General features: G+C 44.5%; 1 protein-coding gene across 12 annotated transcripts in view; it reads left to right on the forward strand.

Moving 5' to 3' along the window:
• LOC119794133 (filamin-C-like) overlaps positions 1-15,746 on the forward strand; it is a 71,021-nt gene that overhangs the window by 42,168 nt on the left and 13,107 nt on the right. For 4 of the 12 annotated variants that reach the window (XM_038301491.1, XM_038301492.1, XM_038301496.1 and 1 more), the window contains 13 exons: positions 908-1,070; positions 1,163-1,323; positions 1,401-1,568; positions 2,850-2,973; positions 3,050-3,206; positions 7,991-8,180; positions 8,264-8,287; positions 10,486-10,733; positions 11,634-11,726; positions 12,049-12,148; positions 13,335-13,475; positions 14,213-14,341; positions 14,711-14,884. In XM_038301491.1, coding sequence (XP_038157419.1) covers positions 908-1,070; positions 1,163-1,323; positions 1,401-1,568; positions 2,850-2,973; positions 3,050-3,206; positions 7,991-8,180; positions 8,264-8,287; positions 10,486-10,733; positions 11,634-11,726; positions 12,049-12,148; positions 13,335-13,475; positions 14,213-14,341; positions 14,711-14,884 — 1,872 coding nt within the window. Of the gene's footprint in view, positions 1-907; positions 1,071-1,162; positions 1,324-1,400; positions 1,569-2,849; positions 2,974-3,049; positions 3,207-5,798; positions 5,916-7,990; positions 8,181-8,263; positions 8,288-10,485; positions 10,734-11,633; positions 11,727-12,048; positions 12,149-13,334; positions 13,476-14,212; positions 14,342-14,710; positions 14,885-15,746 lie in introns of all 12 variants that reach the window. The other 8 variants (XM_038301485.1, XM_038301493.1, XM_038301488.1 and 5 more) reach the window with 3 other exon arrangements.

Consider the following 15,746-nt stretch of genomic DNA (forward strand, 5'->3'; position numbering starts at 1 on the left):
AAATTAAAACAGATGGTCCACCCCTTTGGAATGGGGTCGATTGGCTTATTTTGTTAGCCATCAATGCCCCATACCTGTTTATGTCTTTCTTTTGTTGGCCTGGCTAAATATGCAAGGTCCTCTGTTCCCCTGTAAAGGGATTGGGGTTGCAATGATAGCGGGAATGGATTAACTTAATTGCCACGTTGTAGGTTTTTGAAAGCTGAAACCTGAGTCCACCCCCTCAGTTCAAGGTTGGTTTTTCTTTCTTGACATAGATGGCTTCCTTCACACCCCTCTAAAACACCTATTTTCTTTATCCAAAATGTAAACATTCTGGTCCTCAAAAGAATGTCCTTTGCCCAAAAGGTGTAGATGTACCGCCTAGTCTCGTCTGGAGGGGGTCACTCTTCTGTGTTGGGCCATGCGTCTGTGGAGAGATTGTTTGGTTTCTCCAATATAAAAATCAAAGCATTACTCACTGCATTGAACTGCATACTCCACTCCGCTCATATTTGGTCTGGGGGTTTTGTCCTTAGGATGCACTAGTCTCTGTTTAAGGGTCTTGTTCAGTTTGAAATGTACTGGGATTTTGTGTTTGGAGAAAATGTTTGGAGCTGATGTGACATTGACCTCAGCCATGGTGTAAAGTCAGAAGAAGGTCGAAACTGTTCCAGTTGGATTTATGATTTCAGGAGATATGTATGGGTTCATGGACCCACACCTGAATAGATGTTTACCAGGTGTGTGGGAGGAGGAATGACAAGGTCGTCCCTGCTGGCAGATTCTGTGGTTCAGACCATCCTGGTTCAAACCGGCATTTGATTACGTCACAGCAATGTCATTCGTGATGCCTTCACTGACCAATTGGTTTCTGACATTCAGCTAAAACTTATGGTACCTTAACAGGTTTTCTCTCTGTGTCCAGGTTTGCACTTGATTGAAGTTCTCTTAGATGACGTCTCAGTCCCAAAGAGTCCCTTAAGGGTCTCGGTTACCGAGGGTTGTGATCCCAGCCGAGTCCGTGCCTTCGGCCCTGGTTTAGAGGAAGGGCTTGTCAACAAATCGAACAGCTTCACTGTTGAAACCAGGTAACCTAAGTCTACTTGTGTCCTGTGTGAAACCTTCCAGGACTCTCAGGAGCTGGACTGTTTTGGACAGATATGCATTTGTTCCATATTAGGGGTGCAGGCACCGGAGGGCTCGGGCTGGCCATTGAAGGTCCATCAGAGGCAAAGATGTCCTGTCAGGATAACAAAGATGGCAGCTGCAGTGTGGAGTACATCCCATTCACTCCTGGAGAATATGACGTGAACATCTCCTTTGGAGGCCTTCCTATTCCAGGTGAGGATCCACCCTTCAGTGCTAGAACTTGTTGAGGAAGGATTGTCTACAGACCGGACCCTCTGGTTCTCTTGCAGGTAGCCCATTCCGTGTCCCAGTCCGACAGCTGGTTGATCCCAGTAAAGTGAGGTGTTCTGGTCCTGGTCTTGGAGGAGGAGTCCGAGCTCATGTTCCTCAGACCTTCACTGTAGACAGCAGCAAGGCGGGAGTGGCTCCACTGGAGGTCCAGCTCTACGGACCAACAGGTGAGAAGACATCTGAAACACTTAGGGTTAACGTCCAGGACGTGTCTCCTGTGGACCTTCACAGACAAGCAGTTCAATCAGGTTCAGTTTGGATTTTTATGCAATAGAGACTCCATGTCTGACTAGAGAAGTAATACTTTGAATTGTTGACATGGTCCAGTAGTTTTCCTGTTAGGGTTTAGCTTTAGTCCAGGACCAGATAAAGATCATGCCAGGAACTCAGAACTTAGCCCGTGTGGATGGCATTTGTAGGGTCCTACTTAAGCCAGGCATACATTTTGCGATATTTTCAATCGTTGCACACAGCTACAGCTCACACTGTATGAAGAAACCGCAGGATTTAAAAGTTCACAGCTCATGATGTTTGTTCTCACACTGTACGACCAGACGCTCTGACGCGATCTACCTGCTCACACTGCAAGTCTATAAACCACGTCGGACTCAGCTCCGCATTGAGATGGCGCTACTCAGACTCGAGTGGAAGACGAGTGGAAGAGGAATATGAAGCTCACTAGAGTGAAACGCGCTGCCTTGGCAATTTGTGCAATTTTGCTCTGAAAGCCCTAAAAAGAAAAGGCGACAACGTATTTGGACAGAGACATGGCTGAGTATGCGTAGCTACTACGGTCTGTCAACTTTACAAAAAGAACTCCATTTCACTCGAACCCCGCCATGCTTCTGTGTTTCCGTCCTTCATCCTTGTTTAAACACTGAGCGATTTGCCCACGACCACCTTACGACAGCAGACTGAGTTTCAAACATGTTCAATTTTCTCCCGACCTTACCATTCCTGATCGGGAGGAGGTCCTGATTGGCTGATCGACCCTCGTTACCCCCTGTATACTAAATGAAGCACGTTCAGGCTGAAAGGGCAAAAAATCTTACAGTGTATGCCTGGCTTTAGGTCTTAAAGACCTAAGTAGTATCCATCTTAAGAACCCCCAAGGATTGCATTGATCTTCAGGAGGGGTGCACCTTAGCTTGAAGCATGAATCTTTAGTACAGTGATCTTGAGAGTCCAGAAAGGTGCCTTTGAAATACAATGTATTATTATTTATTATTAAGCACCAGTCTGTGGAACATAGCTGGAAGAATCGGTCTAGATCAGGACAGCATGATGGTCAGCTACCCACTGAAACAGGTTAATCTCAAAGCCCAATGCAACCGGTCAGCTCTATCACACCATCTGTTCCATAAGCGGCCTTCTGGACCCATCGGCTGACTTTCCGAGCGACGTGTGGTTCCAGCTGACATGTGGAACATCTTCTGGTTTGTCCTCAGGTGTAGCCGAGCCGGTCATTGTCAAGGACAACGGAGATGGCTCTCACACGGTGAACTACACTCCGGCCAGCGACGGTCCTTACATGGTGTGTGTGAAATACGCAGATCAGGAGGTCCCTCGAAGGTTGGTCCTGAATAGATTCCACTTCCAGAACCGGACCTCCTGTTCAGATGTAACCTACCAAACCATCTCCTCTCAGCCCCTTTAAGATCAAAACTTTACCGGCCCATGATGCCAGTAAAGTCAGAGCCAGCGGTCCTGGTCTGAACGCCTCCGGGGTCCCAGCTAGCCTGCCGGTGGAGTTCACCATCGATGCTAGGGATGCTGGTGAAGGACTCCTCACTGTCCAGATCCTGGTGAGTCAGAAAAGTGTGGCTACTAAAACATCTAAAGCCTGTTCCTCATGGTGGGAGCACTGATCTCTATTTATTTACTGGATTAATTATCCAGTAAATGTTGGTAGTACGTGGTTGAAGTGAAGCCACCGGCCTCCATATGTACTCCCTAGTTAGACCGGTTGCAATTTAAACGATACGTTCTCTATAGCATCGAACAATGATGACGCTCTCATTTTAAGGGGGACTTAAGACTTTTAAAATAAAGATAAATTCATCACCTTGACACACACTGGCTGTTTCATAGTATCAGTAGATTACCGTAATCTATGGTAAAAAAAAAAGCACATCACATTGCATAGTCATTATGTAGTCAATTAAGTCTACAAATCATGTAATATAACATATTATACAAATCAATCACAATAACATTAATGTGTTAATGGAGCATAATAATACAGATGTGCAAAAAGTGCTAAATTGATTATTTACATGTAATATACATATATTTATTACCTTGTTATGGTAATTACATCTTACATACACTATATTGCCAAAAGTATTTGCTCACCTGCCTTGACTCACATATGAGCTTAAGTGACATCCCGTTCCTAATCCATAGGGTTCAATATGACGTCGGTCCACCCTTTGCAGCTAGAACAGCTTCAACTCTTCTGGGAAGGCTGTCCACAAGGTTTAGGAGTGTGTTTATGGGAATTTTTGACCATTCTTCCAGAAGCGCATTTGTGAGGTCGCACACTGATGTTGGACGAGAAGGCCTGGCTCTCAGTCTCCGCTCTAATTCATCCCAAAGGTGTTCTATCGGGTTGAGGTCAGGACTCTGTGCAGGCCAGTCAAGTTCATCCACACCAGACTCTGTCATCCATGTCTTTATGGACCTTGCTTTGTGCACTGGTGCACAGTCATGTTGGAAGAGGAAGGGGCCAGCTCCAAACTGTTCCCACAAAGTTGGGAGCATGGAATTGTCCAAAATGTCTTGGTATGCTGAAGCATTCAGAGTTCCTTTCACTGGAACTAAGGGGCCAAGCCCAGCTCCTGAAAAACAACCCCACACCATAATCCCCCCTCCACCAAACTTTACACTTGGCACAATGCAGTCAGACAAGTACCGTTCTCCTGGCAACCGCCAAACCCAGACCCGTCCATCAGATTGCCAGATGGAGAAGCGCGATTCGTCACTCCAGAGAACGCGTCTCCACTGCTCTAGAGTCCAGTGGCGGCGTGCTTTACACCACCGCATCCGACGCTTTGCATTGCACTTGGTGATGTATGGCTTGGATGCAGCTGCTCGACCATGGAAACCCATTCCATGAAGCTCTCTGCGCACTGTTCTTGAGCTAATCTGAAGGCCACATGAAGTTTGGAGGTCTGTAGTGATTGACTCTGCAGAAAGTTGGCGACCTCTTCGCACTATGCGCGTCAGCATCCGCTGACCCCGCTCCGTCAGTTTACGTGGCCTACCACTTCGTGGCTGAGTTGCTGTCGTTCCCAAACACTTCCATTTTCTTATAATACAGCTGACAGTTGACTGTGGAATATTTAGGAGCGAGGAAATTTCACGACTGGATTTGTTGCACAGGTGGCATCCTATCACAGTTCCACGCTGGAATTCACTGAGCTCCTGAGAGCGACCCATTCTTTCACAAATGTTTGTAAAAACAGTCTGCATGCCTAGGTGCTTGAATTTATACACCTGTGGCCATGGAAGTGATTGGAACACCTGATTCCAATAATTTGGATGGGTGAGCAAATACTTTTGGCAATATAGTGTATCATTTTAAGATTTTAGATAAAGACTGAATTACAAGCATGTCTGTTAATGCTATAGTATTTTTCTATTTGTGCATGCATGATGCCATACACCTTTATGCTGTGTCTGTGCATCAGCCTTTAAATCTGACAAATTTACAATAACTCCACAGAGCTTCAGTTTCTACACTAACAAAATAACATAAATTGGTAAAATAACAGGCAACATCAAGTTCATTTTCTGCTTTTTACTCTTATGCTACGTTCACACCTAAAGCAGCAGAGGCAACAAAAGCACCTAGTTTACATGCAAAGTTAATAGTTGACACGCATCAAAGCGTGTCAGGGCGTGTCAGAGCGCCTCCAGAGCATCTTAGCAGAACTAAACATGTAGAAGCATCAAAAATAAAGCAGCACGAGCGTTTTTGCTGCTCCTGCTGCGTGCGTTCTGAAGGTAGGCTAAGTTACAACGACAATCTGATCATTTGAAAAAAACTATACATATAAGTATGTATGCACACACTGACACTGACAGCCATCAAAGTGCTTGTTTGTGCAGCCAAATGCTGCACAGGAAGGCATTTTTACTGTACATCTCCGTGGGAGTTAGGAGTACCAGAATGCCGGGTGGTGGCTTATTTTTTTTTCAGGACTTTTTCAGCAATCCATTGAATGAATAGAGATCCGTGGGAGGGAGCTGCAGAGATGGAACCAAACGCTGTAATGAGCGTAATGAGAGTTAAGTGATCCAGCTCACTGAAGTGTCGCCTTACCCATCTTCTGCTGTCTGTATTTGAATCCTAATCCCGGCCCGACCCGGCGGCTGGTTTGATCCCGCTGCAGGATCCGGACGGGTGCAGGCGAGAGGCCTCGCTGTTTGTGGAGGACTGGGGCAGGAGGGTGTGGCAGACTCATATAGTAAAGAAAACCATCCCCTTCAATATTCTGAAGAGAGGCTGCGTAAGCCCCGCCCTCCCTCACATCATCTCATGTCCACCCTCACCCTTACCCTCCTCCTCCCCCGCTCCATCAAACAGACCTTCATAACAGAGATGATTATTTAGATCAGTAGCTAGCAGCTGCAACCCAGACTGACACAGCTCATTGGCTCCGGAGGGATTTACCGTATTAACAGGAGAAGCGGCGCAAGTGAAATTAGACACTGCTCTCAGACAACATGCGGTAATTTATAAATTTTTTAAATCAGGTTGTGTCCGGATTGGGACCATGGTCCGCAAATCTGGGACCTCTGGTATAAAGAAAGGAAATCAACGCTATTTCTTACATTTTGAATTGAAAAAGCTTCCCAAATGAGAAGCGAAACGTCTTCAAACTTGGAAACAAAGTCCAGTGGGTTGTTTTTTATCTTATGTTCGAATGACTATGACCTGGATGACTGAGAATCTTCACCAGAATTAAAGGTGTAACGATGGCCTAGTCAAAGTCCAGACCTCATTCTGATCGGGTGGGTTCTGTTTCAATAGAATGAACAGAGAAATGGGTCGGAGGCTGGATTTCCCATTCGGTTCTGTTTCTTGAAGCTTAGAGCTGGAGGAGACGTGTGTTGTTGGCAGACTCCATGAACTGCTTTCCTCCTCAGACTTAGTGAACATGTTCGAGATGATCCAGACAGATGTTCTACCACATCACAGCTGTCAGTTCAGGGAACCGGCTCACCCCTCCTCCCCTCTGTGGTCTATGTGTGGACTGACTCCATCCATTGTGGGTTGAGCTAACACTAACCCTGGTTCCTGCATCTCAGACCATCAGCAGCCAATCAGGCTTCAGTCTCTGTGGTCATGTGACCTTAGTTTGTGTTAAAGGGTTAAATACGCCGGGTCAGTTCTGTGGTACTTATGAGGAGGTCGCTTCAGGGTTCCCTAAAGGAAAATTCTTCAGCAGTGAGGATGGCTATAGACCCGCCTCCCTGACAGTCTGGCCCTTTCTGATTGGTCACCCAGTTCATCAAATTACTACAGGGCAGACCTGAGAAACTTTTCACACCATGTTTATTATTGTTCACTATTTAGAAGAAGTTTGGCATCCGTTTGCATTCACCTACCTTTATTTTGACACACCAAATCAGCAAACAGAGCCCAGATATTCTGGTCTCAGAGGTTTTTTAGGGAGAAAAGACCATCATGGAGACAAGAAACCCCAGCAGACAGGTCAGAGAAAACATTTTGGTTCAGTTTGAAGCAGATTCAGGTTCTAAAAACCTCCTAGAGCTCTGCTCCTTCCATCATCTGAATGTCAAGAGAGGATGAAGAATTACCAAGGCATGGATGTCCAGAAGGACCATGGTAGCTGCAGATGCATAGCTCAGGTGGGAGGATCTGTCCACAGCTGAGATTTTAGTGGTGGACTCTATAGATCTGAGCTTCATGGTGAGGAGAGAAGAAAGCCAGAAGTTCACTTTGTCACAATCCATGTGGGAGATGGTGTAATCTGATCAAATCAGAGCAGAATAACACCTATGAATGGAGGAAAAACTAACACTGTTCATCACCATCCCTTCGATTGGACATGGTGGAGGCAGCGTCATGCTGAGATAAAGAAAATCGGCTCAGAAACGATGGACCTGAGCCATCCTGGAGGTTCACCTTCCAGCAGAACCAGCCTGACCATCCAGCCAGAGACACAATGGATGGGTTAGAGGAGAGCAAATCCGTGGGTTAGAGTGGCCTAGTCAAAGTCTAGACAGATTCCAGCCACGCATATGTGGCAATGTGATGTTCTTTGTCCAGTCTGAAGGAGATGAACATAACCTTCATTCTGTACAAACCTCTAAAGTTCCTGCAGCCAAAGGTGGTTCTAAAACATGCTGATTCAGGAGGGGTAATAAGCAAACGCACACTAAACTTTTCAGGTCTTCTATTATTTCTATTTTCCATCAATAAAAACTAAGATATAATCCACTCCAATGGAGGAAAGTCTCAGCCAATCAGATTACCTGGTGACTGATGGTCAGAGATCAGTGAAGAACGCTGCTGGAAACATTTCAGACCACTAACTTCCTGTCCATGTGGCACTAGGACCCAGAGGGAAAACCCAAGAAAGCCAGCATCCGGGACAACAGGGACGGGACGTACACCGTGTCCTACGTCCCAGACATCACTGGACGTTACACCATCACCATCAAGTACGGAGGAGACGAGATCCCATACTCCCCCTACAGGATCCACGCTGTGCCCACCGGGGATGCCAGCAAGTGTCTGGTCACAGGTTAGGCTCCGCCCACTGGACCTTAACTAACCAATTATATTAGAGAGTGACTCAGCCTCACGGACTGTTTTGTTTCCCTCCAGTTTCCATCGGAGGACACGGCCTGGGTGAGTATCATGGAGTTGGTGGAACAGGAGCGGAGATGCTCCACGTTCTGCTGCAGTTTATCTTTTCTGATGCTTCACCCCTTCATCGTCACATGGTCGATGAAGGGGTGACACATGGAATCTGGGGCCCCATTAAAAGGCATTCATATTAGGACCTCAACTCCACCTAACCTAAAATTTACATTGTCAATGTAATTTTTATTGTAATATTTCCACAAAGGAAAATTAACAGAACATGAAAAAGTTAAATATACATTTACATCCAATCAAAAGAATAAAAGCTTATTTAAAACAAAAAACACAACCGTATCTGTGTACACGTGAATAGAAAATAGGTTTAGGATTGTGAAAATATATTCCTATTAGGTTTCACTATAACTTTATTAAAGGACAGATTATTATGCTGGTTCTGAGAGCTTATTTTTCAGTAATCTCGACGTGTAATGACAAAACATGTATTTTTTATGTGAATGCTTCAGGAGAAAGAGGAGAGAGAGTGTACGGACGTTTTTACCACACTGCTGCTTATTTACACCTCTGAATTGAAAAGAAAACACATAAAACAGACCCATTATACAGATACAGACATTCTAATAGAAAAGATTATTTGTTCTAGGTTGTGTCCCTCTCTTCTTGTCCCTTTTCTTCTTGTTTTCCTCTCTATGTTTTGTACTCAGCTGACTTTTCATGTTGTCTCTAAAGGAATGAAAGACTTTTTCCAAGCACTAAGCTCACTTAGCTGATTGCTCCTTCCTGTGTTTCCAAAAAGTAAATAACCCAGTCCTTCTTTTCACTGTAGACAAGCCATGATCTGCTTCTCTGTTCTCCATTTTTCATTTGGATGAAATAATAGCTGCATGAATCATGACAGCAGACAAGATAGAGGAGAGCAGGAGGCGGGGTTACCAATCTACTTGCTCTGGAGAGCAGAGTTCGCTGCTTTTAGATGTTGTTGCCAAAGTCTGCAGTAGCAGAAAAAAAGTCGCTAGATTTGACGCTAGGCGCTTTTTTGAAATAAAAGTATTAGAGAGGTCGTAAAAGTCACTAAATATAGCGACAAAAGCGCTAAGTTAGCAACACTGCTCTTCACATAGTTTGTTTTCAAATGGTTTGCTGCTGTCTGTTTGGACCTTTCTGAACATGAGCAGCAAATGGAGTGATCCAATATGGTGGACACTGAAGGGTTAATATTATAGGCGTTCTGATGGTATTTTAGCGAAAGGATCTTTATCAAAAACGTAATTAATGTGCACAAATAAGGGGTTAGCTGTATTTACCATACATGTAAACTGAGTTTTATGGGGCCCCCGGGAACAAGAAAAAAAGGAAATCTAAATAAGTATTTTTTTACTTAAGATAAGTGCATTTTTTCTTGAATTGAGTTGGTAAGTGAGACACTTTGCCATTTTACAATTCACATTAAAATTTTAAAATAAATCTTATTTCAAGTACATGTTATCTAATTATTTTGTTTTAAGAATAAAATCATCATTCCATTGGCAGACCTTCTTATTCTCCTACTCAAATTGAAGGTAAATACACTCAATTAAAGACTTTTTTACTTATTTTTAGATTGTTTTTGCAGTGTATGTAGAAATCACAGGAGGCATGTTTTTTTTTAAATAAAACCCTTTTTGTAGTAGATGCATTACTGAAGTATTACATTGCAAAAATTATCTAAAAAGTAGTAAAAAATGTCTTAAAATAAGTGTATTTATCCATAATTTAAGTAGGTAAATACGACGATCCACCAAATGAATAAGTATTCTGACTCTTAAAAATAGATAATTAGATATTATGCACTTGAAATGAAACACTTTCCTTTGGCAAAGTGTCTCACTGTCCAGCTCAGTTCAAGAAAAAATGCTCTTATTTTAAGAAAAACTGACTTACTTAGATTTCCATTTTTTGCAGTGTAGAAAAAAAAGAATAATTTCTATAATGTCTAAAAACACATTCGTATGTTGGTGCCCACATGAGATTCATGAAAAGAAAACAGGATTTTATGAGAACTTTCAATAAAAGGAAAACTAAAATAAAAAACTTCTGACCTCAGAAAAGAATACAGCGGAATTTATTGATAGACTCAAGAATGATCTCACTTTGTTGACGTGAAGCTCTGAGCTTCAACGTGAAAAACCTAAACAGTTTCCACTAGGATGGTCAGTATCAACACCAACATGCTGCTCCTTCGCCAGGTTCAGGTCTTGGCCCGACTATCCAGATCGGAGAAGAGACGGTCATCACAGTGGATGCAAAGGCTGCAGGCAAAGGTAAAGTCACCTGTAAGGTGTCGACGCCGGACGGGGCGGAGCTGGATGTGGACGTGGTGGAAAATGCAGACGGAACATTTGATATTTACTACACGGCTCCGGAGCCCGGCCAGTACATCATCACTATCCGCTTCGGAGGGGAAAACATTCCCAACAGCCCCTTCCGTATTGTGGTGAGTAAACGCTCCATTTGGATGTGCTTTGTTTAATTCTTGATCTTGTTAGTTTGGGTCGGGTTTAGTCCAGCCTGGTATACTATTAGTTTGGTGTAGGTCTAGTCTTGTCTAGTGTTGGTTTGGCTCTCGCCAATGTGAGATTGGCGAGATTTTTGACACACCAAATTTTCCCCAATTTTTCTCTCCACTGTGGCTTCAAGCCACAGTGGAGAGAAAAAACTCCCTTTTAGCAGGAAGAAACCTCCAGCAGAACCAGGCTCAGTGTGAGCGGCCATCTGCTGAGGCCGACTGGGGTTCAAGGAGACAGAAGCAGAGATAGAAAAAGCAGCTGTAAAAGGCGGCCCCGTCCAGGAAACACACAGCCAGGCAGACAAGCTCCGAGCCAGCTCCCATGTCAGAGGATGAAGAGAGCACATCCATTTAGTCACAGTCAGAGAAACAGGACTACATTGAAAAACAGGCCGATCTCCAACATCTATAAACAAAGGTGTTGATGGCAGCAGCACAGCTGATATTTCTCTCCAGGATGGAGTCGCAGCCAAACAGGAACAGACCAGATGAAGCTACTATGAGAAAAAGCAGAGAGAGCAGAAAATTAGAGATCGAACTAACCAATTCAGCAGAGTGGGAGAATAGAGATAGAATGAAGCAGAATGATGAAAAAGGGGTCCCTATGTCCTCCAGCGGTCTAAGCCTATAGCAGCATAACTATAGAGATAGCTCAGGCTTAGTCTAGTTTAATGTTGAGTTTGGTATAGTCTAGTCTGGGTTTTGATTGTTTAAGCCTGGTTTAGTGTTTACTTGGGTTAATTGTTAGTTTTGGTTTATTCTTGGGTTGGTGTTTCCCTACAGCTAACTGTGTTGTTTGCTCTAACTATTGCATCTTGTTCTCGTCAGGCGAGTGAAACCGTCCCAATAGTGGAGGAACCATGTGACAAAGTTCAGTTGAAGCAGCCCTACTCACCCTATGTGGGCTTCTCCCCTCACTGGGTATCAGCTCTCTGTCTTTAGCTGCTGTATATCTGCTGCTGTCACCACATGGTCCATAACAGCACTAACCAATCATCTTCTGGCTGCTGCATGCATGGAAGCCTTTCGTTGGGCTGAAATAACTGAAGCTTACTTTTCTTCCAAATCATTTTCATCACCTCACCGTCTGATCCTGCTGGGAACAGGACCCAGCAGCAAAGCTGCTTAATACTGTCAGCAAACATTTCATTCAGTCTCTCATCTTCCTCTTTCCATTTCTGGACCGATTTCCAGAGCTCCCCCTATGTTATTATTGACATTCCTCCACTTTGCACTGGTTTAGGCAACAGATGATGCTGTCAGCTCTGCAGATCGGATGGAGCCGGTGTTACGTCCCTTCAGTCTGGTCATCCCCTTCACTATACAGAAAGGAGAGATCACAGGTACAACTCAAGAAAAAATCCTTGTTTATAATCTTCAGCCTAAGCTGTAAATGAGTCCTATTGCAAAGCTGATGTGGTGGAAATGTTTTTTTTTTCTCATGTTAAGGTTAACTTAGAATACAATTCAGTTTATTTCTATAGCGCCAATTCACAACACATATCATCTCAAGGCACTTTGCAGTTCACCAGATCATACATCAAATTGATTCAAGGTTTCTATTTAAGGAAAACCAGTTGATTGCATCGACTCATTGACTCAAATGCAATCCCTCACACTAAGCATGCTTGTAGCGACAGTGGAGAGGAAAAACTCCCTTTTAACAGGAAGAAACCTCCAGCAGAACCAGGCTCAGTGTGAGCGACCATCTGCAGAGGCCGACTGGGGTTCAAGGAGACAGAAGCAGACAAGCAAAGGAAGCAGAGATCAAAAGGCAACTGTAAAAGGCGTCCCCGTCCAGGAAACACACAGCCAGGAAGACTAGATCTATTTAGAATAGAATAGAAAATCCTTTTATTGTCCCACTATGGGCGAATTCTGGTGTTTACAGCAGCAAAATGATTATAGAAAAAAAATGGTCACACAAATGTGGACCTTAGAAAAATGTATAAGAATAACATAATAGTGAAGAGTAAAAATATAAACATTAAAATACGATACTGTAAAGTACAGCATTTTATTCCTCTATTGTAAAGCATATACTGGTGAAGAACTAGAATTTCCAGATGTTCTGGACTAGATGTTCTGGACTCTACAGAGAAGCAGTTACTTATGCCTCTCCCAAACAGTGACAAACAACATCCATGCAACCCATGCAATGTGATTAGAATGATATAAGATTCATTAAATGATGCATAATAGAGGAAGTGGAAACATGACTAGTTTAATCAGGTGAAACTGATTACATGTTTGCATTTATTGTTTGGTTTTCCTTTAATGTTGCTTTTACAGATTTTCTAGAAATGAGCTTCAAAGATATAATAATAATTAAGTAAAATTATGCAATCTTTAACCCCATTACCTTCAGACATTAAGATGCTTCTTTAAGCTTTAGTCTTGATTTCAGTTTACTTATTTTCTTGACTATAATGTATGACTAATAAAAAGACTTTCCCTGAGACTCATTTCATAAAACATCTCTGTTGCTGTAATAAGCTAGAAGCTCAGGTGGTGTTTGGTTTTCTTTAGGTGAGGTGCGAATGCCGTCGGGTCAAACAGCTTGTCCTAACATCGCTGACAACAAGGACGGGACGGTGACGGTAAAATACTCGCCGACTGAACGAGGACTGCACGAGATGGACATCAAATATGACGGGAACCACATCCCAGGTAACTGCTCTGTTCATTATAAACACAACATCATCTGCAAACATGATGAGTTCAGGGGGAATCTGACACTTCTGATGCTTCCATGCTGGATAATCCATGGTCCTAATGATCCTTGGTCTTTAGACCTTCTCAGGTCGGTTCAAATGTCAGCAGATCGGTCCCCTCCCTGTGTTTGCAGATCATCCAAAGGGAAGCAGAAGAGTTTAGATATCAATCTCAGCAGAGACATTTAAACATGGAGAATCAGGAGCTCTACTCCAAGCTCTTGTAGATAGCAGAGCTCTACACCACCTCTCTGAGGAAAGGTGGTTAAACGTGTCCACCCTGAGTCCTCTATCACTTCATCACACCAGAAAGAGTCAGTTTGTTTATGTCAGCACATGTAGACTACATGTAGCTTCCTGAGGCTCCTACTGGGACTTCTGTCCAAGCCGTTTTCTGGTCGATGTTTGGCTGCTAAGATCACTGCATGGCCCGATCTTTCACCAAATCAAAGGCTGTGTGTTTCTGCATCTTCAAGACCAAGTGAGGCTTCATTCTGGTCTCCTCCAAAGCTCCTTTATGTGCTCTGCAGGTCATGGATTGGAGGAGGTCAGGTTTGGGAGCTTCAGGCTTCGGGTTTTGTTGAGGTTGCTCCGAAGTAAGGGGAAGATGGAGCAGGACACGGCAGAGCCGATTTAAAAGGCTCCAAATCTTCATTGATTCTTAGTAATCCCCTTTAACTGTGTGTGTTTCAGGAAGCCCACTCCAGTTCTTTGTGGATGCTATCAACAGTGGTCATGTGACTGCGTACGGCCCTGGTCTGAGCCACGGCACGGTGGACAAACCCGCCACCTTCACCATCGTCACCAAAGATGCAGGAGAAGGTAACATTCTGACCGGACTGAATTCGAATTAATAATAAGGATAATCATAATAATAATTAAACTTTATTGATCTCACATTGGCGAAATTTTCCTCTGCATTTAACCCATGCGCTTGAGGAGCAGGGGGCTGCCATCTTGGGTCGCCCGGGGAGCAGTGTGGGGTTAAAGGTCTTCCTCAGAGACCTAGGGTGGCAGTCTGTGGGAGTGGGGCTCGAACTCAGAACCTCTGGATTCCAAGCTCTATGCCCTAACCACTACGCTGCCACTCCCAGACGATCAATTCCAAAGACTGCCAAAACCCGGGAGTTTCACCTGCTTTGTTTCAACAGCTGAAGGTGAAGTTTCACAGTGTTTCCTCTCTCTCTGCAGGGGGCTTGTCTCTGGCTGTTGAAGGTCCATCCAAGGCTGAGATCAGCTGCACTGACAACAAAGATGGGACTTGCACGGTGTCCTACCTGCCCACCGCACCAGGAGACTACAGCATCATCGTCAGATTTGATGATGAAAACATTTCTGGCAGCCCGTTCATGGCAAAGATCACCGGTATGGAAACTCCACCAAGATACAGTATCTCTGAAACAGACCTATCCTGTACTTGGACTTATTTATCAGCTGCGAGGATTTAAAGATTCTTCTTTCCCTAATCAAAACCATCCATCCATCCATCCATCCATCCATCCATCCATCCATCCATCCATCCATCCATCCATCCATCCATCCATCCATCCATCCTCCCTCTTCCGCTTACCTGGGGTTGGGTTGCGGGGGTAGCAGCTTCAGTAGGGAGGCCCAGACGTCCCTCTCCCCAGCCACTTGGACCAACTTCTCCGGGGGAATCCCAAGGCGCTCCCAGGCCAGCCAAGAAACATAGTCCCTCCAGTGTGGCCTTGGATCTCCCCCTGGGCCTCCTCCTGGTGGGACGTGCCTGGAACACCTCACCAAGGAGGCATCCAGGAGGCGTCCTAACAAGATGCACGAGCCACCTCAACTGGTTCCTCTCGACATGGAGGAGCAGAGGCTCTACTCTGAGTCCTCCCCGGATCTCTAAGCGAGAGCCCAGACATACTAGGAAACTCATTTCAGTCGCTTGTATCCGGGATCTCGTTCTTTCGGTTATGACCCAAAGCTCATGACCATAGATGAGGGTAGGAACGTAGATCGACAGGTAAATCGAGAGCTTTGCTTTTTGGCTCAGCTCTCTCTTCACCACAACAGACCGGTACAGCGCCCGCTTCACAGCAGACACCGCACCAATCTGTCTATTGATCTCCTACTCCATCATAAACAAGAACCCAAGATACTTAAACTCCTCCACTAGGGGCAGTACATCCTCCCCAACCCGGAGAAGGCATTCTACCGTTTTCCGCCTCAAGACCATTGTCTCGGATTTTAAAGCACTGCTCCT

This window comes from Cyprinodon tularosa, unplaced genomic scaffold (assembly GCF_016077235.1).
Source record: "Cyprinodon tularosa strain WSP-4 unplaced genomic scaffold, ASM1607723v1 ctg469, whole genome shotgun sequence".
In the NCBI taxonomy this organism is placed as follows: Eukaryota; Metazoa; Chordata; class Actinopteri; order Cyprinodontiformes; family Cyprinodontidae; genus Cyprinodon; species Cyprinodon tularosa.